Genomic DNA, 27650 nt, shown 5'->3' with positions numbered 1-27650 from the left:
AAGGGGAAACTTTATTGACACATTCCTGGGGTCAGATACATCACATGATCACACTGACAGAACCATAGGCACATAGACACAGGCAACAGAGCATGCACAATGTCGGCACTAGTACAGTGTATATCCACCTTTCGCAGCAATGCAGGCTGCTATTCTCCCATGGAGACGATCGTAGAGATGCTGGATGTAGTCCTGTGGAACGGCTTGCCATGCCATTTCCACCTGGCGCCTCAGTTGGACCAGCGTTCGTGCTGGACGTGCAGACCGCGTGAGACGACGCTTCATCCAGTCCCAAACATGCTCAATGGGGGACAGATCCGGACATCTTGCTGGCCAGGGTAGTTGACTTACACCTTCTGAGCACGTTGGGTGGCACGGGATACATGCGGACGTGCATTGTCCTGTTGGAACAGCAAGTTCCCTTGCCGGTCTAGGAATGGTAGAACGATGGGTTCGATGACGGTTTGGATGTACCGTGCACTATTCAGTGTCCCTCGACGATGACCAGTGGTGTATGGCCAGTGTAGGAGATCGCTCCCCACACCATGATGCCGGGTGTTGGCCCTGTGTGCCTCGGTCGTATGCAGTCCTGATTGTGGCGCTCACCTGCATGGCGCCAAACACGCATACGACCATCATTGGCACCAAGGCAGAAGCGACTCTCATCGCTGAAGACGACACTTCTCCATTCGTCCCTCCATTCACGCCTGTCGCGACACCACTGGAGGCGGGCTGCACGATGTTGGGGCGTGAGCGGAAGACGGCCTAACGGTGTGCGGGACCGTAGCGCAGCTTCATGGAGACGGTTGCGAATGGTCCTCGCCGATACCCCAGGAGCAACAGTGTCCCTAATTTGCTGGGAAGTGGCGGTGCGGTCCCCTACGGCACTGCGTAGGATCCTACGGTCTTGGCGTGCATCCGTGCGTCGCTGCGGTCCGGTCCCAGGTCGACGGGCACGTGCACCTTCCGCCGACCACTGGCGACAACATCGATGTACTGTGGAGACCTCACGCCCCACGTGTTGAGCAATTCGGCGGTATGTCCACCCGGCCTCCCGCATGTCCACTATACGCCCTCGCTCAAAGTCCGTCAACTGCACATACGGTTCACGTCCACGCTGTCGCGGCATGCTACCAGTGTTAAAGACTGCGATGGAGCTCCGTATGCCACGGCAAACTGGCTGACACTGACGGTGGCGGTGCACAAATACTGCGCAGCTAGCGCCATTCGACGGCCAACACCGCGGTTCCTGGTGTGTCCGCTGTGCCGTGCGTGTGATCATTGCTTGTACAGCCCTCTCGCATTGTCCGCAGCAAGTATGGTGGGTCTGACACACCGGTGTCAATGTGTTCTTCTTTCCATTTCCAAGAGTGTATAAAAACAATTGATCCCACACTGTCACCATAACCAATGTTTTTAATTTAAAATAAAAAAACAATCACCACCTTACTACCAGTAACAATTAACTACTAGTTTTACCGTCAATTCCCGGCAGTCACGTGACTTGTCCAAAGCTGACAGGTGCTAACCTCATCTGCAGCTGATCCGTTTGACGTGTCCTCTTTTTCCTTCCTTTTTCCTCCTTTTTGAAGCTCTTTGTCCTCCTTTTCAAACAATTGCATCTGGTCACCCTATTATCTCCACAGTATTTCTTTTCAGATTTGTCTACCAAATTTGGTTGAAATCATTCCAGGGCTTTAGTATGAGCTTTTCACCCGTGGCTTTGACAGTGTACGCACATGTCAAATATATTTAACATATTTAACACACAGATATCTGTACACATACAGGGTTATTACAAATGATTGAAGCGATTTCACAGCTCTACAATAACTTTATTATTCGACATGTTTTCACAATGCTTTGCACACACATACAAAAACTCAAAAAGTTTTTTTAGGCATTCACAAATGTTCGATATGTGCCCCTTTAGTGATTCTGCAGACATCAAGCCGATAATCAACTTCCTCCCACACTTGGAGCATGCATGTCCCCATCAATGAGTTCGAAAGCATCGTTGATGCGAGCTCGCAGTTCCGGCACGTTTCTTGGTAGAGGAGGTTTAAACACTGAATCTTTCACATAACCCTACAGAAAGAAATCGCATGGGGTTAAGTCGGGAGAGCGTGGAGGCCATGACATGAATTGCTGATCATGATCTCCACCACGACCGATCCATCGGTTTTCCGATCTCCTGTTTAAGAAATGCCGAACATCATGATGGAAGTGCGGTGGAGCACCATCCTGTTGAAAGATGAAGTCGGCGCTGTTGGTCTCCAGTTGTGGCATGAGCCAGTTTTCCAGCATGTCCAGATACACGTGTCCTGTAACGTTTTTTTCGCAGAAGAAAAAGGGGCTGTAAACTTTAAACCGTGTTGCACAAAACACGTTAACTTTTGGTGAATTGCGAATTTGCTGCACGAATGCGTGAGGATTCTCTACCGCCCAGATTCGCACATTGTGTCTGTTCACTTCACCATTAAGAAAAAATGTTGCTTCATCACTGAAAACAAGTTTCGCACTGAACGCATCCTCTTCCAGAAGCTGTTGCAACCGCGCCGAAAACTCAAAGCGTTTGACTTTGTCATCGGGTTTCAGGGCTTGTAGCAATTGTAAACGGTAAGGCTTCTGCTTTAGCCTTTTCCGTAAGGTTTTCCAAACCGTCGGCTGTGGTACGTTTAGCTCCCTGCTTGCTTTATTCGTCGACTTCCGCGGGCTACGCGTGAAACTTGCCCGCACGCGTTCAACCGTTTCTTCGCTCACTGCAGGCCGACCTGTTGATTTCCCCTTACAGAGGCATCCAGAAGCTTTAAACTGCGCATACCATCGCCGAATGGAGTTAGCAGTTGGTGGATCTTTGTTGAACTTCGTCCTGAAGTGTCGTTGCACTGTTATGACTGACTGATGTGAGTGCATTTCAAGCACGACATACGCTTTCTGGGCTCCTGTCGCCATTTTGTCTCACTGCGCTCTCGAGCGCTCTGGCGGCAGAAACCTGAAGTGCGGCTTCAGCCGAACAAAACTTTAGAGTTTTTCTACATATCTGTAGTGTGTCGTGACCATATGTCAATGAATGGAGCTACAGTGAATTTATGAAATCGCTTCAATCATTTGTAATAGCCCTGTATTTCAGATGTGTCTCTAGTGAATTTCGACTTACAGTTTCGTTTTCACGCAGCTCAGTTTTTATGATGTCCTGGCTCCTGAAGTATGTATTGTACAATAATACAGTTGTGCAGGTAGATTCAGTGATATATTTGGATACTGTATGCGAAATATATATAAATGTGTCAGCTCATTTTAGGTTGACATGGCCTAATAGCCATAACATCTTCACTTGAAACTGGCCTAAGGCCGAATATGCAATCGTGAAATAAAGAAAGTGTTACTGTCACTGGTGTAAATATGATGTCTATAAAGTTCTACATGACTGTGGATACCAGGTATAAAAAGTTAATTAAGTGCTCCAGGAAACACTGCGTTTAGCTGTTGCTGATTACGTTAAGAAGACAGTGACGGGAATGTGATCCCACAACAGTTCGTAAACTGCTCGTAGCCAGCTAGACAACAGTGCTTCGATGAAGGCAACAAACGTAGTCGGCACTGCACACAAGACCGATTTTTTTCCACCTTCTTTTGATCTGCGCATCAGCTACGTGCTCATTGTTATGGAAAATAGAGTGACTTACAAACGAATGGAGCCAGTGTCCCATACTCGAGCGTGTGGCGACACGTATTCTAAAGAGAAGATGCTAATTACCATACCATTATGTCACTGCAAGCAGTGGTTGGGAAGGGAATGAGACAGGGTTGTAGCCTATCCCCGATGTTATTCAATCTGTATACTGAACAAGCAGTAAAGGAAACAAAAGAGCCAGCCGGGATGGCCGAGCGGTTCTAGGCGCTACAGTCTGGAACCGCGCGGCCGCTACGGTAGCAAGTTCGAATCCTGCCTCGGGCATGGATGTGTGTGATGTCCTTAGGTTAATTAGGTTTAATTAGTTCTAAGTTCTAGGACACTGACGACCACAGCAGTTAAGTCTCATAGTGTTCTGAGCCATTTGAACCATTTGAAACAAAACAAAAATTCGGAGTAGGAATTAAAATCCATGGAGAGGAAATAAAAACTTTGAGGTTCGCCGATGACATTTTAATTCTGTCAGAGACAGCAAAGGACCTGGAAGAGCAGCTGAACGGAATGGATAGTGTCTTGAAAGGAGGATATAAGGATAACATCAACAAAAGCAAAACGAGGATAATGGAATGTAGTCGAATTAAGTCGAGTGATGCTGTGGGAATTAGATTAGGAAATGAGACACTTAAAGTAGTAAAGGAGTTTTGCTATTTGGGGAGCAAAATAACTGATGATGGTCGAAGCAGAGAGGATATAAAATGTACACTGGCAATGGCAAGGAAACAGTTTCTGAAGAAGAGAAATTTGTTAACATCGAGTATAGATTTAAGTGTCAGGAAGTCTTTTCTGAAAGTACTTGTGTGGAGTGTAGCGATGTATGGAAGTGAAACGTGGACGATAAATAGTTTAGACAAAAAGAGAATAGAAGCTTTCGAAATGTGGTGCTACAGAAGGATGCTGAAAATTAGATGGGTAGATCACATAACTAATGAAAGGTACTGAACAGAATTGGGGAGAAGAGAAATTCGTGGCACAACTTGACTAGAAGAAGACAAAAAGAGAATAGAAGCTTTGAAATGTGGTGCTACAGAAGGATGCTGAAGAATAGATGGGTAGATCACATAACTAATGAAAGGTACTGAACAGAATTGGGGAGAAGAGAAATTCGTGGCACAACTTGACTAGAAGAAGGGATCGGTTGGTAGGACATATTCTAAGGCATAAACGGATCACCAATTTAGTATTGGGGGGCAGCACAGAGGGTAAAAATCGTAGAGGGAGTCGAAGAGATGAATACACAAAACAGATTCAGAAGGATGTAGGTTGCAGTAGGTACTGGGAGATGAAGAAGCTTGCACAGGATAGAGTAGCATGGAGAGCTGCATCAAACCAGTCTCTGGACTTTAGACCATAACAACAACAACATGTCACTGCGATCAGCCACATAGTGCTAAAATTGGCTAAACGAGACGTTTTGCGAATCACGGAAATTACTTCTTTAATTTCCCGGAAACATCGACATCTAACCGCAAGCGATCTGATGGCGTGTGGCGGAGGGTACGTCTGATACCACTAACTGATCCCCCATTTCCTATACCATTCGTGAATGGCGCTTGGGGAGAATTATTGCAGGTAAGTCGCGTAAGACGTGACACACCCATTATTTCGGGGGCGATTGCACGTATAAACAAGCGGTGTTCGGCGAATCATAGCCGACTATGGGACATATACTTTGGTGCATGCACAAGAATCGCAACGTTTATATTGACCGAGATAATAGAGGCAACGTGGTCGTGCGGTAGCGTTCTCGCTTCCCGTGCCCGGGTTCCCGGGTTCGATTCCCGGCGGGGTCAGGGATTTTCTCTGCTTCGCGATGACTGGGTGTTGTGTGATGTTCTTAGGTTAGTTAGGTTTAAGTAGTTCTAAGTTCTAGGGGACTGATGACCATAGATGTTAAGTCCCATAGTGCTCAGAGCCATTTGAACCATTTTTTTTTAATAGAGGCAAGTACATGTTTTTTAAATGGGACGCTGTACTTTTTTTACCATCACTCGAACGCGTGTAGTGACGTAACGCATGTTGCTATTGTGATTCAAACTTCGCTTAAAAGACGCTGGGAAATATTGTACGATTGAAGGTCGAGGCGGTCGGAAGCGGCTGCAGACTGTAAACACGCCTCGCGCCACCCGCGGGCCGAGTTGCCGTGCTCTGTGCACCATGCACGGCCTACGCTACGTAGGTAAATCCTCATCCGCCCTCTTTTAAGCAAAGTTTGAATCACAAACTTATATCATTACACGCATCTTTTCAAGAGCGTTAGAATGATGATAAAAAAAGTATAGCGTCCCATTTGAAAAACATATAATTGCCTAATTATCTCGGACAATATAAATGTTGTGATTATTGTGCATGTAGCAACGTATGTGCCCCATAGTCCGCTATGATTCGCCGGAAACCGCATGCCGATACGTGCAATCGCCCACGGAATAAAGCGGGTGTTACATCTTACGCGATGATGAGACTTACTAAACAAAAGCGCTGGCAGGTCGATAGACACACAAACATATATATATATATATATATATATATATATATATATATATATATATATATAAGACTCACACGTTCACCAAGCAGTTAGAAATTAGAGCGCAACTGTTTGAATGCTCCGGATGGCAGTAGTTGAAAACCCGACGTCATAGTCACAAAGACCACCTACTTATGCCGATATGTATCGAGGAGAACTACACTTCGTTCGTCATAAGAGTAAACCTGATGAAAACATCACACCATGTGTTCTTCAACGTTTGCTAGAATCTCATTGGATTTCGTTTCATCTGGAGCGTAAGTCCAGCTGTCTCGACTACAGTCCAGTACGATGATACGGGTGGAACAATATAGCTTCGAATGTCATTTAATTTTTAAAGAGAATGGAATGATATTTGTCAAAACTCTAGCAATACTGCCCGCTCCTCAGAGGATCAGACGGAAAGAATAACATGCTCTCTTTCTTAGCTAACATTCTATTGTAATTAAAAAGATGAGTAATAAAAATTCCCAAGCATAGGGTAATTTTTTGTGTGTCCTATGTGTGACATAAAACTGTATCTCAGGGGTTTCACAATGTAGCTAAATACTGAAGCCACTGAAGGTATTAGTTACAGTCAGTCGGCAGGTAGTCTCTGAACTCTTCTGATATCTGAATCCGAGAAATATATTTCAGTACTGAAACTGTCGTCTGCAACTCTGATGCCGAGTCGATTAATAGCCTGCCAGCGTTCGGCAGTGACGTGTGACGAAGCTTTGTGTATAAATTTCTGAAATGTGTTGTTTCTCACGACATTTCCTTAACTTGGCTCCAGATGAGTTAGCTTGCAATGGTACGGTGGCAACTGCAAACATGCAGCATTTGTGTGGTATGCTCGATGCCGTGAAAAGTATTGTTTTCCACGTTTCTACGACGCTTATCACTCAGTCTCGATGTTGAGTGATCGATCTGAAGGACGCGGAGATGCCACGTACTCGTGTGAGACAAAGTTATTAGCATGTCGTACAGTTGTGAAAGCACCTTCTTGTGGGTCTCCATTTCAGCAGATGGTCGAATCGTGCAATATCAAGATTTGTGGCGCATTTCAATGTGAGAGTGGCCTGATATTGGACAGAATGGGAACGTGACAACAGTCGTACTCGTCGCCAAGTTTAAAGTCGACCTAGTTTGACCAACGAACTGGAGGGTCACCGTAATGAGCACCAAGCACTTCATAACCTCTTGAAATCTGCAGCTGTCACCCGAGAACAAGTAAAGGACTTCCGAAACATTCTGCATGATACCATGTCAGTGGTCAGAGACCAACGGCAGAAGACTAACAAATTACCGTCTCATGTGTGGGCTGCCGGTAGCTTCACAATACAAATGGCTGCGTTTGGAGTCGTGTCGTGACCGCTGTTCTTAATATATATTAATGGCTTGCCATTCTATATTCACGAAGATGCAAAGGTGGTACTTTTTGCCGATGGTACAAGTATAGCTATCACACCCAACGGACAACAATAAACTGATGACATTGTAAACGACGTTTTTCAGAAAATCATTAAGTTGTTCTCTGCAAATGGGCTCTCATTAAACTGTGACAAAACACAGTATTTACAGTTCCACACAGTAAATGGAATGACACCATTAATAAATATAGACTTCGATCATAAATCGGTGTTCTAAGGTAGAATATTAAAAATTTCTAGGTGTATGCATTGATGAGGGGTTGAACTGAGAAAAGCACACCGAAGATCTGCTGAAACGTTTGAGTTCAGCTACTTATGCTGTTAGGGTGATTGCAAATTTTGGCGATATACATCTTAGTAAATTAGCTTACCACGCCTATTTTCATTCTCTGCTTTCGTATGGCATCATATTCTGGGGTAACTCATCACTGAGTAAGAGTGTTCATTGCACAAAAGCGTGTAGTCAGAATAATTGCTGGAGCTCATCCAAGATCATCCTGCAGACACTTATCTAAAGAGCTAGGGGTCTTCACTGTAGCCTCACAATATACACTCCTGGAAATGGAAAAAAGAACACATTGACACCGGTGTGTCAGACCCACCATACTTGCTCCGGACACTGCGAGAGGGCTGTACAAGCAATGATCACACGCACGGCACAGAGGACACACCAGGAACCGCGGTGTTGGCCGTCGAATGGCGCTAGCTGCGCAGCATTTGTGCACCGCCGCCGTCAGTGTCAGCCAGTTTGCCGTGGCATACGGAGCTCCATCGCAGTCTTTAACACTGGTAGCATGCCGCGACAGCGTGGACGTGAACCGTATGTGCAGTTGACGGACTTTGAGCGAGGGCGTATAGTGGGCATGCGGGAGGCCGGGTGGACGTACCGCCGAATTGCTCAACACGTGGGGCGTGAGGTCTCCACAGTACATCGATGTTGTCGCCAGTGGTCGGCGGAAGGTGCACGTGCCCGTCGACCTGGGACCGGACCGCAGCGACGCACGGATGCACGCCAAGACCGTAGGATCCTACGCAGTGCCGTAGGGGACCGCACCGCCACTTCCCAGCAAATTAGGGACACTGTTGCTCCTGGGGTATCGGCGAGGACCATTCGCAACCGTCTCCATGAAGCTGGGCTACGGTCCCGCACACCGTTAGGCCGTCTTCCGCTCACACCTCAACATCGTGCAGCCCGCCTCCAGTGGTGTCGCGACAGGCGTGAATGGAGGGACGAATGGAGACGTGTCGTCTTCAGCGATGAGAGTCGCTTCTGCCTTGGTGCCAATGATGGTCGTATGCGTGTTTGGCGCCGTGCAGGTGAGCGCCACAATCAGGACTGCATACGACCGAGGCACACAGGGCCAACACCCGGCATCATGGTGTGGGGAGCGATCTCCTACACTGGCCGTACACCACTGGTGATCGTCGAGGGGACACTGAATAGTGCACGGTACATCCAAACCGTCATCGAACCCATCGTTCTACCATTCCTAGACCGGCAAGGGAACTTGCTGTTCCAACAGGACAATGCACGTCCGCATGTATCCCGTGCCACCCAACGTGCTCTAGAAGGTGTAAGTCAACTACCCTGGCCAGCAAGATCTCCGGATCTGTCCCCCATTGAGCATGTTTGGGACTGGATGAAGCGTCGTCTCACGCGGTCTGCACGTCCAGCACGAACGCTGGTCCAACTGAGGCGCCAGGTGGAAATGGCATGGCAAGCCGTTCCACAGGACTACATCCAGCATCTCTACGATCGTCTCCATGGGAGAATAGCAGCCTGCATTGCTGCGAAAGGTGGATATACACTGTACTAGTGCCGACATTGTGCATGCTCTGTTGCCTGTGTCTATGTGCCTGTGGTTCTGTCAGTGTGATCATGTGATGTATCTGACCCCAGGAATGTGTCAATAAAGTTTCCCCTTCCTGGGACAATGAATTCACGGTGTTCTTATTTCAATTTCAATTGAAGCGCCTAGAACCGCTCGGCCACAACGGCCGTTGCCGTATCAGTATTAACAATCCGAACGAATTCAAAAGCAATAGCAGTGTACATGGCTACAACACTAGGAGAAAGGACAATCTCCACTACTCAAGGTTAAATCTAACTTTGGCTCAAAAGGGGGTAAATTATGCTGCCACAGAAGTCTTTGGTCACTTACCTAATAGCATCAAAAGCCTGACAGATAGCCATATAGCATTTAAAAGGAAATTAAAAGAATTTCTTAATGGCAACACCTTCTACTCATTAGATGAATGTTTGGATATAGTAAGTGGGTAATTTCACCCCCCCCCCCCTCCAAAAAAAAAAATGTGTCATGTAATATTTTGTGTAATGTAATATCTTGTATAGACACCTTTTATTAACCTGACACGTTCCACATCATTACGAAGTGTCGTACTCATGATCTATGGAACAAGTACTAATCTAATCTAGACAGCTGATGAATGGCGTCGCATTGTGGGCAGCGACGTGTCACGTTTCTCCTCTATCCTGGAGAACCATCGCCGACGAGTATGACGGCGACCTGGGGACAGGACCCATTTTTCGAATGTTTTGGAAAGACGCGGCTGTGTTACTCCTGGCGTCATTGCGTGGCAAGCCATCGGATAGGATTTCACGTTCTGGCCGGTAGTGACTGAGTGCACTCTCATGGCTCGGTACAATGGGACGGCTATCCTGCGTTCTCACGTGTCTTCTCTTGAGTGACCTTGTAGTGGTGCTGTTTTTCAGTAGGACAATGCTCGTCTGCATGTGGCACATGGCTATGAACTGTCTGAGCGATGATGAGGTACTCCCGTGACCAGCAAGGTCCCCATATCTGTCCCCAACAGAACACATGTGAGACCAGCTCGGACGTCAGTTCCATCCCGGTGGCAGTGTCCGAGATACCAAGGACCTGTTATAAAGTAGTTTGCCTCAGAAGAGGGGACAACGGCATTCTGGCACCCTTCCCAGCCGAAGCAGTTCAAATGGCTCTGAGCACTATGGGACTTAACATCTGAGGTCATCAGTAACCTAGGACCTAAAACTACTTAAACCTAAGGAGATCACAGTCATCCATGCCCGATGCAGGATTCGAACCTGCGGCCGTAGCAGTCGCGCGGTGCCGGATTGAAGCGCCTAGAACCGGTCGGCCACAGCGGCCGTTGCCGTATCAGTATTTGCGTACAGGCCAGATAGGGTGCAACATCACATAGATAAATGGACTCATACTGCCAAGTTCTTTGTAAATTTGTTTCGAAATTTTAATTATTGAAATAACATGTTATGTTTCGCTTCGTTTCCTCCTCCCATTTTGGGTGCTACACTCTTTGTGTCAGGCGGTGTACGATTATGTATAGGAGAGCTAAAACATACGAAAAGGAAAACCAGTACAAAAATAAAAATTGAATGCTTCGTATTTGATATGCCTATCAAGTGATTGGGTTTTGATTCATAGGTTAATCTCCTTGAGCAAGGTATAGGCAAGACAAACAATTCCGAAAGGTATCGATAGATTTTACAGATGTTTTTATTAATCAATAGTAACTAAGGCATCGTCTTTTAGGTCAAACAACCTACCTGTGTCGAGGTATTTTGATCCTGAAACTTCCTGGCAGATTAAAACTGTGTGCCGGACCGAGACTCGAACTCGGGACCTTTGCCTTTCGCTGGCAAGTGCTCTACCAACTGAGCTACCCAAGCACGTCCTCACCGCTTTACTTCTGCCAGTATCTCGTCTCCTACCTTACAAACTTTACAGAAGATCTCCTGCGAACCTGAGACGAGATACTGGCGGAAGTAAAGCTGTGAGGACGGGGCGTGAGTCGTGCTTGGGTAGCTCAGTTGGTCAGCCGGGACGGTAGCTCAGCGTGTTCGGTCAGAGGGTTAGCTGCTCTCTGTAATAAAAAAAACTGAGTGAATGGATCAATAACGAACTTCAACGGGCGTCAGGTGACGTCCGCCATGTACAATTGAAACGAACAATAACGAACAAAATGAGATTAAACAAAAAAAAAAAGAAAGTTGATAGAGTACTTGCACGCAAAAGGCAAAGGTCCCGAGTTCGCGTCTCGGTCCGGCACACAGTTTTAATCTGCCAGGAAGTTTCATATCAGCGCACACTCCGCTGCAGAGTGAAAATCTCATTCTATTTGGATCCTGTATGCCAACTGTGATACGTCAAGTAATTTACAATGATTTTTGAAGAAACTGTCCGAGTTCAGGACTAGCAGCACTCTCGTATCATGCTCCTGAGGATTAGTTGATGGAAGGATAATAGATGGTTCTGACTTCCAATAAATGTTAGTACGGGGATAGTTTCCAAACGGGAAACCGAATGCGGAAACTTCAGTCATCCGACGACAGCTGGCGAAAGAAGTGTGGGTGAAGAGACTGACACCGATTGAAAGAATACGATTTGTTTTATATCTTATACAAATTTCAGAGGTTCAAACTCATGATGAGGTAGATGTACGTGAGTCAATACGATATGGATATGTAGTGTTTAGGACTTTGGGGTAAGTTGTGGCACTGTCGCCAGTGGTCGCAGGTTCTGTTTTCTGTCGCGTTACATGACATACAGTATTACATGCACTTTGTAAACACTATAATGTCCGCATTGAAAGGACTGACATGAAAAGAGGTGATTAATTTCAAGAAATTGTATGTAGTTTGCAAAAGTGTTATGCTACATCATAACCAACTCTTTCCGTGTGAAAATTTAGTGAATGGCACACGAAGAGCCGTCCGTCTGAAAGAATGGATTTGTCTGTTAGATTTAGATTTGGCAACACTTGGTCACAAAGTCAAGTTTAGGTATTTTGTGTACGATAAATTTATTAAAAGTGCATAATTATGTTTCATTCTAATAGAGTATTAAAGCTCTAAATATTAACAGTTCCAGCTTACTGTAATGTATTCACATATTTTGACAATCTCCTGACAAATGATCAGAGAAGTGGGTATTATATTCAAATGTCTCTTGCAGTATGTGTTGTACAAAAATATAGTTGTGCAGGTATATATATATATATATATATATATATATATATATATATATATATATATATATATGGATACTGCATGCGAAATATGTTGCGAATAGAGTTAGCAGTAAAGACATAGTAAGTTAAAACGTCATGAATAGCAAAAATGTATAAGCGATAAACTTTGTTTCCTTCCATCATTTTGTGAGGATCGTGAGTAAGAAAATTTTTCGTAAAGGTTTGAAATTGAGTGTCAAGTTTATTGAAAGTCAGTCATTCTCAAATACTGGTTACTGGATGACTTAAGTGTCGATATTCGCGCGGCTTGGTCTACTTTGCTTTTTCCACTCCTTTGATACGTAGGTGGTTCGTACCCCAACAGCGATGATTTCCAGACAGTGAGTGATATGTGTGCCAAGTTTGGTTGAAATCGCTCCAGTGGTTTAGGAGGAAATGTGGATCATAGCTTCATAATACATACATACATCCATTTTTTTAATACAGGGTGACACAGAATAACGGGAATATTTGAAATTTGTAGTGGCAGCCATGGGCAGGTGGCAGCACTGCGAGTTCGTGACAGTTAACGCGTAAACAGTCCACCATTTCAGTAATCATGGATCAATGGAACGGACAATAGCGTGCGTTAGCCATTAAAAATATTTTATAAAAACAATGATAGTTGGTAGCGGCGCAGAGGAAGTTTCGACGTTTTTATAAATTAGGACGTAATGATGCCGTTCCGTCGAAACACGGGATAAAATGTTTAATAGCTCTGAAGATACTGGACCTGCCCTCAAGATTAAACCAACAGGACTACCAAGAAGTGTGCGTCCTCCAACGAACATTGATGTTTTCAAAAGTGTTATGCTATATCAGAACCAACTTTAGTGTATGGCACACGAAGAGCCGTCCGTCTGAAACAATGGATTTGTCTGTTAGATTTCGTTTTGGCATCACTTGGTCACAACAGTCAAGTTTGGATATTTTGTGTATGATAAATTTATAAAAAGTGCATAATTATGATTCAGTCTAATAGAGTATTAAATCTGTAAATATTAACAGTTCCAGTATACTGTAATGTATTCACATATTTTGATAATCTCCTGACAAATTATCAAGGAAATGAGTATTATATTCAAATGTTCTATGCTTTTTATATTATACGGGAATCATCTCATTTTTGGGTCTATGGAACGAAAACTGAATCTAACCTAATCTAAACAAAGAGAGTAGAACTGTATCACGTAGTGTAGATGTATACCAACTGATGAAAAGTATCTGGATATCCCAGTGTAACGCGGGACTGAACACTAGTTGTCACGAAGGGCAGACCCTACAGCATAAGGTGGGAGGGGGGAGCAGCAGAGAAGTAGTATCAGCAGAATGAGTCAATCAGGAAAGCTCACTGACTTCGAACGTAGCGTGCTGAGCAATAAATCCATCAGGAACGCTTCAGCGCTTCTAAGGCTTGCCAAGCCGACTGCTAGTGGTGTGATTGTGAAGTATAAATGCGAAGGAACACTGGCAACCAAACCAAAACCAGTGAGACCTCTTACACTTACGAACACGGATCATCGAGCATTGTGGTTGTCAAAAATCGCATGAAATCAGCGGAAGTAGTCTCTCATTAGTTCCAAGAGCGCTGACAGCAGTCCAGACAGCATAATGACCGCACGTAGCGAATGAAAAAGAATTTGGTACAATGGTCGAGCAACTCATCGTCCACACATTTCTGTAGTTAGCGTTAAGCAAAGCTTCAAGTGGTGTAAAGAGAGACGACACTGGACAATGGACGAATAGAAACGGTTTATTTGGAGTGATGAATCACGCTGTACGCTGCAGAAGTCCGTTGGAAGGGTTTGGGTTTCGCAGATGGCCGCACAATATTACCTGTCGTTATGTGTAGTGCCAACAGTAAAGTATGGAGGAGGTAGTGGTACAGTATGAGGGTGTATTTTGTCGTTAGGATATGTTCCCCTTTTTGTTCCTCAGGAAACGGTATATATGAAATGATATGAATACATTTTACAGATTGCGTCCTGTGTACAGTAGAGGAACAGACAGTAAATAATGACTGTATCAGTATAACAAAGCACACTGTCATAGAACAGTACCAGTGAGGCAGTGGTTTGTGGGCAATAACATTTCTGAAATGGACTGACTTGCCCAGAGTCCCGACCTAAACCCAATGGAACACCTTTGGGATGAGGTTCAACGTCTCCTCCACTCGACCCCAACGACTTACATCAAAACCTTCCTGATTTCGACTGTTGGGGAAGAATGGGCTACCATTCCGCCACAGTCATTCAGACACCACATTGAATGTGTCCCCAGCAGAGTTCAAGGGGAAGTGTGGACACTTCCAATAATAATGTCCACCAATAGACATCTGGATGCTTTTGGACCAACTTGCCCAGAGTCCCAATCTGAACCCAATGAAGAACCTTTCGGATGAGCTACAATGTCGAATTCGCTCCAGACTCCAACGACCTACATCACTATCTCCCTGTTTTGGGCTGTTGGGGAAGAATGGGTTGCTGTTACTCCACAGACATCCAGAATCCTCACTGAATGTGTCCCCAGCAGAGTTCAAGAAGAAGTGTGGACACTTCCAATAATAATGTCCACCTGTAGGCATCTGGATACTTTTGGACTGACTTGTCCAGAGTCCCAACCTGAACGCAATGGAAAATCTTTGTGATGAGCTACAGCATCGACTACGCTCCAGACCCCAATGTCCATCACTACCTTCCTGGTTTCGGCTGTTGGGGAAGAATGGGTTGCCATTCCTCTTCAGACATTCAGACACCTCACTGAACGTGTCCCCAGCAGAGTTCAAGACAAAGTGTGGACACTTCCGATAATAATGTCCACCAGTAGATTTCCGGATACTTTTGACCAGATAGTGCGCATGTAGGCGTGCTCACCTGCCGGCTGGGCGGGTTCCTCGGTGAGGACGCTGATGACGGAGCTCACGGAGTCCGGGGAGGAGACGCCGCTGGAGTCGCTGTCCATGTCGTCCGTCTCTGGGTTGAAGAGCTCCAGCGAGAGCAGGCGAGGCAGCGGGCGCGCCAGCGGCTCCGGCCTGGCCCCAGTGCCCGCCGTCGACGATCGCCGCACCAGCGGGAACATGGGCCGCGACGAGCCCCCGCCTGCCAGCAACGTAACACTAGGGACTGCTGCCTCGCTGAACGCTTCGTCACTCCCAAAGGACGTTGTAAGTTTAAAAGTGCGAACTGAGGTACTACTGAGATTTTATGTCTAAGCGGCCAATAACGATCTTTCTGAAATTACAATGAAATGAACACCCTTAGCTGCTTACAGGCGTTGACATACGTCAGCGGAGACAGATGAAAATGTGTGCCCCGACCGGGACTGGAACTCGGGATATCCTGCTAACATGGCAGACGCTCTATCCATCTGAGTCACCGAGGACACAGAGGATAGCGCGACTGCAGGGATTTATCTCTGGCACGCCACCCGCGAAACCCAAATTCTCAACGTATTGTCCGGCACTAGATTCGTAGTGCTCCCGCCCATTCGGACATGTCCGAAAGAACAGATACCATCTTAGAAGGGAACCTCCCCATCGCACCCCCCTCAGATTTAGTTAAAAGTTGGCACAGTGGATAGGCCTTGAAAAATTGAACACAGATAAATCGAGAAAACAGGAAGATGTCGTGTGGAACTATGAAAAAAATAAGCAAAATATACAAAGTGAGTAGTCCATGCGAAAGATAGGCAACATCAAGGAGAGTAAGAGGTCAGGAGCGCCGTGGTCCTGTGGTTAGCGTGAGCAGCTGCGGAACGAGAGGTCCTTGGTTCCAGTGTTCCCTCGAGAGAAAAGTTTAGTTTTTTCTTTTCAGACAATTATTATCTATCCCTCTTTTGGGAGTGATTATCACATCCACAAGAAAACCTAAATCGGGCAAGGTAGAAGAAGCTTTTTACCCATTCGCCAAGTGTACAAGTTACGTGGGTGGACAACATATTCCTGTCATGTGACGCACATGCCGTCACCAGTGTCGTATAGAATATATCAGACGTGTTTTCCTGTGGAGGAATCGGTTGACCTATGTGTTGTGACTTGGCAAGACAGCCAAGTCACTATGATTGGTAGCCGAAAGGCACGCGTTAAGCTCACGCAGGCTGGTGTGAGGTCTGGAACAGGACAAGGTAATTAATATAGCCAATAACGTACGTTGCTGCTGGAATACTTAACTTTAATCCATAATTGGTGAACATCGGTCTGACGGTACATGCATCACAAGATAAATAGCAAATGATAATGGCGCCTTGCTAGGTAGTAGCAATTGACGTAGCTGAAGGCTATGCTAACTATCGTCTCGGCAAATGAGAGCGTAATTTGTCAGTGAACCATCGCTAGCAAAGTCGGCTGTACAACTGGGGCGAGTGCTAGGAAGTGTCTCTAGACCTGCCGTGTGGCGGCGCTCGGTCTGCAATCACTGACAGTGGCGACACGCGGGTCCGGCGTATACTTACGGACCGCGGCCGATTTAAAGGCTACCACCTAGCAAGTGTGGTGTCTGGCGGTGACACCACACTATGACCTTGCGATCAAATGTTTTCGGTTCCCATTGGAGAGGCACGTCCTTCCGTCTAATAATCGCACGGTTTTGCGGTGCGGTCGCGAAACACAGACACTAAACTTATTACAGTGAACAGAGACGTCAGTGAACGAACGGACATATCATAACTTTGCGAAAATAAAAAAAGTAAACTTTTCACTCTAGGAATACTTGAACCAAGGACCTCTCGTTCCGCAACTGCTCACGCTAACCACGGGACCACGGCGCTCCTGAGCTCACACACTCCTTAATGTTGCCTATCTTGCGCATGGCCTACTCAGTTTGTATACTTTGCCTATTTTTTTCATAGATCCACACAACTTCTTCCTGTATTCTCGATTGATCTGTGTTCAGTTTTTGAAGGCCTATCCACTGTGCCAACTTATAACTAAATCTGAGGGGGGTGCGATGGGGAGGTTACCTTGTTAGTAAATAAAAAAAACCGATCTTTCTGTCAAATATTTAGGTTCATTTTGAGAAGCATTGGTAGGAAAATGTATACACGACATTAATAATTTTGTGGATTTTATTCAGAAACTTAGCAACCTCAGGCTAAATAGTATGTATGTTCTGGTTAGTTTTGACGTGATATCATTATGTACCAAGGTACCATTAAAGGATTCTTTGTCTCTTATCGGTCAACATTTTGACAAAAATATCACGGCCTTATTTGAAGATATACTCTTTGCGTCTTATTTACAGTTTAATGGTGAATTTCATGAGCAGATTGATGGACTTGTCTTCTGGAGTTACGTGGACGATACAGGGAAAGCATGAATTACATCGATTTATGGTGCGTCTGAATTATATTCACGTTAGTATTAAATTTACTATGGAAAGAGAAGAAGATGGATTCCTCCCTCTTTCGTCGTAAAGTTGATAGCACATTAGGACATGCTGCATGTCGAAACCAACGCATACTCATCTATATTTACTTGTCCGTAGCGGCTATCACCTTTCACAAACCGAAGGTATCCCTAAGAGTTTACACGAAAACCTCCAGATGTCACTCAGATCGGTACCAAACGTTGTGTGCAGATAGAGTATCATCCAAAACCGATTTAGTTCGTGCTGTGTGCTGTCGTCCAATAGAACATGTGTAAATGATAATTAAAGGTGACACCAGAGCCACGGTGTTTAGGAAAAGCGTATCTGCGTCCTACGATCTGGAGATTAGAATTAGGAGAGTTAGTTGCCGGCACGGTAGCTTAGCGTGTTCAGTGGGAGGAATAGCTGCCCTCTGTACTAACAAAACTGAGTGAATGGATCAACAATGAACTTCAACAAGCGTCATGTCACGTCCGGCCCGAGCAAATATAACGACCAGTAACGAACAAAATGAGCTTAAAAACAAAGTTGGTAGAGCGTCAGCTCGTCAGTCTAAAGGTCCCGTGTTCGAAATTCACTATTGGTGGTTTTTTAACGGTTTACGCGTAAGCTGTTACATGGGAAAACATTTTTCTGACATGTAAAACGGCGTTTCGGAGTTTGTAGCAAGGTTCTTTTGGCAGTCTGCTTTCTATTCGTTAACTGAAAGTAGCAAACCTATAGTTTATCATAATAATAAATTATTTATCATTTACAGTTAACAAAATGCACATAGGTGAAATGGTAAACTAAAAAATCATTAATTTCAAACTTTTAATTACAAATTAAAACATAAAACAAAAAAGTCAAACCAAATAATTAGAATAGTAATGAACGTTTAGATATTTTGACTAGGTATGTTGGAAATACTACGACAGCATATCCTGTATAGCATATTTCCAAAAAAGGCATTTTAGAAACCAGCTTCATTACACATCGATCGATGTGACGTGGAAGTTTCTTTAATTTATGTTGTAAAAAAGCTTTCTTTTTTCAAAATTAGTTAATGGTGGCAGGGTATTTTGCAAAGTTTCAAATTATTACAAAATTTGATTGTACAATTTTCGTGGACGTTAATTATATTTCAACTTTTCTTTAAAACACATTTTTTAATATATCATGCTTTCGAACATATTCCCTCTAAACATAATACGCCAAACTACCTTTCGGCGTGTATTTCACTGGACAAAAACGAAAAAATATATATTCTATTATTTTGTCCCCTCTGCATACCCTGCAAGTTTCATAAAGATCGTTTATTTACACCTGGGCCGCAAGTCGCCGAAGGGGCGTCAACTAAAAAGACTTGCAATACGGCGGCCGAACCCCGAAGGGATATCCTGTTTAATAAATGCCATACGATCATTTCATTTCACACCTGGGATGTTCCCGTGGAAATAGTTTGTTGCATCTTTCTACAAGTACTTGCCATACTTCCTAGTTGCTGGAAATTTCTCTCAAACCCGAAGAAGTTTTGTGTGTTCAATGCAAGCACGAAAATACACTCCTGGAAATTGAAATAAGAACACCGTGAATTCATTGTCCCAGGAAGGGGAAACTTTATTGACACATTCCTGGGGTCAGATACATCACATGATCACACTGACAGAACTACAGGCACATAGACACAGGCAACAGAGCATGCACAATGTCGGCACTAGTACAGTGTATATCCACCTTTCGCAGCAATGCAGGCTGCTATTCTCCCATGGAGACGATCGTAGAGATGCTGGATGTAGTCCTGTGGAACGGCTTGCCATGCCATTTCCATCTGGCGCCTCAGTTGGACCAGCGTTCGTGCTGGACGTGCAGACCGCGTGAGACGACGCTTCATCCAGTCCCAAACATGCTCAATGGGGGAGAGATCCGGAGATCTTGCTGGCCAGGGTAGTTGACTTACACCTTCTAGAGCACGTTGGGTGGCACGGGATACATGCGGACGTGCATTGTCCTGTTGGAACAGCAAGTTCCCTTGCCGGTCTAGGAATGGTAGAACGATGGGTTCGATGACGGTTTGGATGTACCGTGCACTATTCAGTGTCGCCTCGACGATCACCAGTGGTGTACGGCCAGTGTAGGAGATCGCTCCCACACCATGATGCCGGGTGTTGGCCCTGTGTGCCTCGGTCGTATGCGGTCCTGATTGTGGCGCTCACCTGCACGGCGCCAAACACGCATACGACCATCATTGGCACCAAGGCAGAAGCGACTCTCATCGCTGAAGACGACACGTCTCCATTCGTCCCTCCATTCACGCCTGTCGCGACACCACTGGAGGCGGGCTGCACGATGTTGGGGCGTGAGCGGAAGACGGCCTAACGGTGTGCGGGACCGTAGCCCAGCTTCATGGAGACGGTTGCGAATGGTCCTCGCCGATACCCCAGGAGCAACAGTGTCCCTAATTTGCTGGGAAGTGGCGGTGCGGTCCCCTACGGCACTGCGTAGGATCCTACGGTCTTGGCGTGCATCCGTGCGTCGCTGCGGTCCGGTCCCAGGTCGACGGGCACGTGCACCTTCCGCCGACCACTGGCGACAACATCGATGTACTGTGGAGACCTCACGCCCCACGTGTTGAGCAATTCGGCGGTACGTCCAGCCGGCCTCCCGCATGCCCACTATACGCCCTCGCTCAAAGTCCGTCAACTGCACATACGGTTCACGTCCACGCTGTCGCGGCATGCTACCAGTGTTAAAGACTGCGATGGAGCTCCGTATGCCACGGCAAACTGGCTGACACTGACGGCGGCGGTGCACAAATGCTGCGCAGCTAGCGCCATTCGACGGCCAACACCGCGGTTCCTGGTGTGTCCGCTGTGCCGTGCGTGTGATCATTGCTTGTACAGCCCTCTCGCAGTGTCCGGAGCAAGTATGGTGGGTCTGACACACCGGTGTCAATGTGTTCTTTTTTCCATTTCCAGGAGTGTATTAGTGTCGGGAACGAGAACGACGGAATAACCGATGGGCCGAAACGAATGTACTCTCTAAATATACGAGCATATAACTGGCCGCCACAATCAATTAAGAGCTAAATGAATTTACCAATTACTGTATTTCACCAGACGGGAGAGCAGAATAGCTGTACAGACGTCTTTAAATTTTAGCTAATTTATTTATAATTGCATAATTTCCATCTTAAATAAACGATCTTTATGAAATGGAAGAGTAATTAAAATATCGTCTCTTGGTGACGTAGTTTGCCGCATTTTTGGATCCTGTTCTCGAACACTTGATTGTACAATAGAAAAGACATGCTCAGGAGTAGTATACGATATTGATAGAAAGTTTGTTATTTGAGCGTAGGCTTTTGACTTTCTCACCCAAATATTTCTCTTCTTCTTATTATCCTAGTTCTTCGTAAGGAGCTTTCTTCAATAATAATAATAATAACAATAATAATACAGAACGGTATCGACTGCTCTGTTTTTAAGTTCGCGACTGTAAAGTTTCACTTGCCTAGCATACGACGCGACTCTAGTGAATGGAAATGCCGTGTGGCTAGGGCCTCCCGTCGGGTAGACTATTCGCCTGGTGCAAGTCTTTCGAGTTGATGCCACTTCGGCTAATTGCGTGCCGATGGGGATGAAATGATAAGGACAACACAACACCCAGCCCCTGAGTGGAGAAAATCTCCGACCCAGCCGGGAACTGAACCCGGGCCGTTAGGTATGACATTTCGTCGCGCTGACCACCCAGCTACCAGGGGCGAACACGACTCTAGTGAAAACATTTCTGTAGGTACCTGCAGCAAGTTCCTGGAATTAACTTGCCGAAGCGACTTCCAGAAGTAAACTTGCACAAATGTTTGTTCTAATGTAAACACCTCAGTAAGAGCTTGCCGAAGTTACTTGCTAGTGGACACACACCTTTATATTCCTTCTACGAGAAGTGCATTAAGTTTTCTCCCCCTTTTAGCATTTTTATCGAGTTCTGCTTTAAAATGAAAGATAATTTTTTTGTATACAGGAAGTTTTTCGGGAAGTTTCAGTGCGACGTTTCGGAAAGACTAATGTGTCTAGTCATCTTGTGGCAAATTTCAGTAGAAAATGGAAAGAGAGAGAGAGAGAGCAGTTTTCCCGAAACGTCGCACTTATGCGGCAAGAAAGCCGTGACGATTATATTTCAGACTATTTTTTACTAACTGAATTTTGTGTGGACACGTCGTTCCTGACGGAAGTAACATCGGACGGTGTAGTGTACCTTTTGCAATATTCACCATTATCGAAGTGAAACATAAATAAAAATGGCTGTATGTGACCCAAAATGAACTGCAAACATCGATTTATCTGTGAAAGGTAATAACACTAACTGTAAAAATATACAATATAGATCGATAGATGCAGAAAAGACATTATTTTTATTGTATGAGATTATAATGTGTAAGTAATTAAAAGAAGTATTATTATCTTTGTAAGAGTATAAAACACAATGCAATGCTCATTCTTCTGTCTAGTCTGTTTCGTGCTGTTCGTTCTGGTGTTAGCTGGAACAAGGTACGCAAGCTATTGTGCTGCGCTAGCATTTGTTTCTGTCGTAACGTAATTGCAAATATTTAATGGTGTAAACTGTGTCCTAGTAAGAATACATTAGTATAAAGTGATCTCCGTGTGTTATTTCAAGAACCTACGCCACATTTATCTTATGAAAAGAATATTTAATGAAAATTATTTAGCATGTTTCCAGCTGCTGCGGAGCGAGTAACAGTGATCTCTGACTGTTAACAATTAGCCTCCATTACGCGGTACATTTAAAAATATTTTTTCACAGCACAATGTCTGATAGCCGGAGTGGAAGAAATTATGTAAAAATATTCAGTGAGATTAATTGAAGGAATCCAGTGAAATAATTTTATTAAAACTTGTCAATTTTCTGTGATAGTAATAATTTCAGATCAGTGAACTGGAGCTGAGTAATACTACGCTACTGCAATTACAGTAGTTTGTAGGGAGCCTGGCGCTCGATAAAATCAGATATAATACGTAATTGGCAACCTACGAAATTCATTACTTTGCTTATTATATCTCTTTTGTATTTTTTTGAAAGCTAAACGTAAAAACTAACGTCACTAAAAATCAGTAACAGATCACGATAAATCAAAGGACAAACAAATTTACTAGGAGAGTGTTTTCTCTAAATAAATAGTTACATTATTTTTTTAAGAGATATACGAGGGCTATCCACAAAGTACATTACGTTTTGGAATTAAAAATAAATAAAGTATTGGAAAATTTTTTTTATTATATACAGATGAAAGCCACACTTAAATACTACTTTTCTACATAGTTGCCATTTAAATTAAGGCACCTATCGTAGCGATGGGCGAGCTTGGAAATTCCTTCGTCGTAAAATTCGGCCGCATGCACCTTCAACCACGTGGCGACTGTCTTTTGGGACAGAAAAGGTGTGATTTTTGTGGATTTCCTGGAAAGAGGCACTACAGTAAACTCTCAAAGGTATTGCCAAACTCTGCACAACCTCAGAAGAGCAATACAAAACAAGCGCAGGGGACAGTTGGGCTCAAAGATCTTGCTGATTCACGACAACACCCGGGCCCACACGGCAAATGCCACTCGTGAAGTTCTCGAATCTTTTAAGTGGGAGTTGTTTCCTCATCCGCCGTACAGTCCCGACCTGGCACCGAGCGACTTCCACTTATTCCCAGCAATGAAGAAGTGGTTGGCTATGCAGCATTTTGATGACGACGCACAGCTTTAAGAAGAGGTAACCACGTGGTTGAAGGCGCAGGTGGCCGAATTTTACGACGAAGGAATTTCCAAGCTCGTCCATCGCTACGATAAGTTCCTTAATTTAAATGGCAACTATGTAGAAAAGTAGTATTTAAGTGTGGCTTTCATATGTATATAATAAAAAAAATTCCAATACTTTATTTATTTTTAATTCCAAAACGTAATGTACTTTGTGGATAGCCCTCGTAATAAATAGTTGTACACTTTTTTAAGGGATATAATAACGGGATCCCCTCGTTACCTGATGATCGCGACGCCAGAGGCGTGATTCGCGTCCGGAGCATCTCCTGCACCTGCCGCAGGCGCTGCTTCTTGAGTTCCGCCTCCGCTTCGGCGTCAGCTTCGGCTTCCGGCGTGACGGCGGGGGCGGCAGGGGTAGCCGGGCTGGTGGAAGGCGCCGGGGCGGCTGGGGGCTCGGGGGCGAGGGGGGCGGTGGCCGTCGAGGTGGCGCCTTCCGGGGGCGGCGGAGGCGGCGGTTCGTCCTCCGGAGGCTCCACGGACACAGAAACGGCGACCGGCGGCTGCGGGGGCGGCTGTGGCTGCGGGGGCGGCAGGCGCGGCGACGGCGGCGGCGTCAGCGGCGGCGCGAGGAACGACGGCGCGGGGGGCGGCGTCGACAGCGGCGGCGGAGACGGCTCCGGGCTGGGCGGCGACGCGGAGGCGGTCCGCAGCTTGGGGGAGGCGGGCTGCGGGGACTTGGGCGGCGACAGCTGCTGCTGCTGCTGCTGCAGGCTCAGCGGGGAAGTGCTGTGGCTCGTCTCCTGCGCGCACAAGCACACCACATGCTCTCTGTAGGCAATAGGCAGTAGGAGGGGGAGCCAGAATAAGGTAATCGAGACTACCGGACAGGACATTATCGAGAAGTGCCACCTCGTTAAATGGCGGGTGGATACTGACAAAGGGGATGGGAGTTCAGCGATAAGGGCCGTAGGGTATATCAGTTCTTCCCGGACACCAGGGAACGTCCGAGACTTACAACGGGAGGCCACGACGTTTGGAACGCGGATTTACTGTAAACTTCGTACACTCGTAGTACTCCATGAGGACAACTAAATTGTAAGCAGTAGCGCGTACTTCTCAAGCGTTATTGATAAAATCGCAAGATAATTTCGGTCGTCGAATATACACTCCTGGAAATGGAAAAAAGAACACATTGACACTTGTGTGTCAGACCCACCATACTTGCTCCGGACACTGCGAGAGGGCTGTACAAGCAATGATCACACGCACGGCACAGCGGACACACCAGGAACCGCGGTGTTGGCCGTCGAATGGCGCTAGCTGCGCAGCATTTGTGCACCGCCGCCGTCAGTGTCAGCCAGTTTGCCGTGGCATACGGAGCTCCATCGCAGTCTTTAACACTGGTAGCATGCCGCGACAGCGTGGACGTGAACCGTATGTGCAGTTGACGGACTTTGAGCGAGGGCGTATAGTGGGCATGCGGGAGGCCGGGTGGACGTACCGCCGAATTGCTCAACACGTGGGGCGTGAGGTCTCCACAGTACATCGATGTTGTCGCCAGTGGTCGGCGGAAGGTGCACGTGCCCGTCGACCTGGGACCGGACCGCAGCGACGCACGGATGCACGCCAAGACCGTAGGATCCTACGCAGTGCCGTAGGGGACCGCACCGCCACTTCCCAGCAAATTAGGGACACTGTTGCTCCTGGGGTATCGGCGAGGACCATTCGCAACCGTCTCCATGAAGCTGGGCTACGGTCTCGCACACCGTTAGGCCGTCTTCCGCTCACGCCCCAACATCGTGCAGCCCGCCTCCAGTGGTGTCGCGACAGGCGTGAATGGAGGGACGAATGGAGACGTGTCGTCTTCAGCGATGAGAGTCGCTTCTGCCTTGGTGCCAATGATGGTCGTATGCGTGTTTGGTGCCGTGCAGGTGAGCGCCACAATCAGGACTGCCTACGACCGAGGCACACAGGGCCAACACCCGGCATCATGGTGTGGGGAGCGACCTCCTACACTGGCCGTACACCACTGGTGATCGTCGAGGGGACACTGAATAGTGCACGGTACATCCAAACCGTCATCGAACCCATCGTTCTACCATTCCTAGACCGGCAAGGGAACTTGCTGTTCCAACAGGACAAAGCACGTCCGCATGTATCCCGTGCCACCCAACGTGCTCTAGAAGGTGTAAGTCAACTACCCTGGCCAGCAAGATCTCCGGATCTGTCCCCCATTGAGCACGTTTGGGACTGGATGAAGCGTCGTCTCAAGCGGTCTGCATGTCCAGCACGAACGCTGGTCCAACTGAGGCGCCAGGTGGAAATGGCATGGCAAGCCGTTCCACAGGACTACATCCAGCATCTCTACGATCGTCTCCATGGGAGAATAGCAGCCTGCATTTCTGCGAAAGGTGAATATACACTGTACTAGTGCCGACATTGTGCATGCTCTGTTGCCTGTGTCTATGTGCCTGTGGTTCTGTCAGTGTGATCATGTGATGTATCTGACCCCAGGAATGTGTCAATAAAGTTTCCCCTTCCTGGGACAATGAATTCACGGTGTTCTTATTTCAATTTCCAGGAGTGTATATCTGTGCGTGGCCATTTTAACCATGAAGCGGCTGCGGCCGTGTGGTGCCGGCACGGTAGCTCAGCGTGTTCCGCCGGCACGGTAACTCAGCGTGTTCGGTCAGAGGGTTACCTGCCCTCTGTAATAAAAAAACTGGGTTAATGGATCAACGACGACGTGAAACGGATGTCTGGCGACATCCGCCACGAGCAGATACAACGAACGAAAACGAACAAAATGAGATAGACTCTGTACTCGATTTTTGGACATACCTAAATGACCGTCATTATGTCGTTCGTCACCCAAAATACAGACAATTTTTCTCGAACTTCCTTGGGAGTGCTTTCCACGACCCGCCTCGCAGCTGGAATGTGTTAAACCAAGAGAGAAGGTTTCCTGTTTGAACCAATGAACAATCCTGCACAACTGAACGGAACACATCGATTTCGAGAAGACGCGACTCAACATATTACCAGCGAGGCGCAGAAGGCGTCTGATCAATTACATAACAAAAATAAACCAAAACAAAACAAAAAAAAATAAATAAAAATAAAAACAAAATTCAGAAAAAGGAAAATTTTGTTTTGTTTGTAAGGATAGCCCTAACCTTGAATTCCCATACTTCCCCTCGTATATAGGCAGCTCTCTGGGGTAGGCTTAGTCAGGAGCCAACGCCTGAAGTGGACCAGATTTTTTTTTTTGTTATAGGATGAAAAGTGCCGGTGGCACTTAGTGTTTTTTACCTAAGAGGCTTTAAAATAAGAGAGGAAAAAAATGGCCAAGGTAACTAACTGCAAACGTAAAAAAAAATAAATAAAAAAAATAAAAAAGCGTGTTCGGTAAGAGCGTTAGTTACCCTTTATAATAAAAACAACTGAGCGAACGGATGAAAGACCGAACGTAACGGGTGTCATCGGACGCCCGCCCTGAACAAATTCAGCGAACAATACAGAACAAAATGTTTCAAAAAGTTTTTGGCGTTCAAGCCATCGCTGGATCGAGTTCCGTTCGTCAGTTTTTTTTTATTTTCAACACAGTCATTTTCTTTACTATTTGTATTACAATTGATATAATGGTAAAAATACGAGTAATCGGATGAACTTTTGTTAACTTTACAATGTTATTTGGCAGTCTACTAATTTTTATTATCACAAATAATGTAATATTCATAACTATCGACTAGTAAACGACCAAACGCCTAAAGTGATACAGAAAATGTATGCTTGTCCGTGTCTCCAAAACTGTTCGTATTTAATCGAAAGAGAACGAGAAATTGCTTCTCGGAAGACGCTATTAAAATACACTCGATACTG

The 27650-nt window shown here is 45.8% G+C and overlaps 1 protein-coding gene across 1 annotated transcript in view; it reads right to left on the bottom strand.

The window, feature by feature from the left end:
• The window catches only part of LOC126095667 (proteoglycan 4), a 407646-nt gene that overhangs the window by 16339 nt on the left and 363657 nt on the right, over positions 1 to 27650 (bottom strand). Inside the window, exons 17-18 of the mRNA XM_049910423.1 lie at positions 24049 to 24115; positions 15535 to 15759 (exon numbers count right to left, since the gene is read on the bottom strand). Of these exons, the coding sequence (XP_049766380.1) occupies positions 15535 to 15759; positions 24049 to 24115 (292 nt within the window). The remainder of the gene's footprint in view (positions 1 to 15534; positions 15760 to 24048; positions 24116 to 27650) is intronic.

Source organism: Schistocerca cancellata, chromosome 8 (assembly GCF_023864275.1).
Source record: "Schistocerca cancellata isolate TAMUIC-IGC-003103 chromosome 8, iqSchCanc2.1, whole genome shotgun sequence".
Classification (NCBI taxonomy): Eukaryota; Metazoa; Arthropoda; class Insecta; order Orthoptera; family Acrididae; genus Schistocerca; species Schistocerca cancellata.
This window is presented reverse-complemented; position numbering and strand designations above follow the sequence as displayed.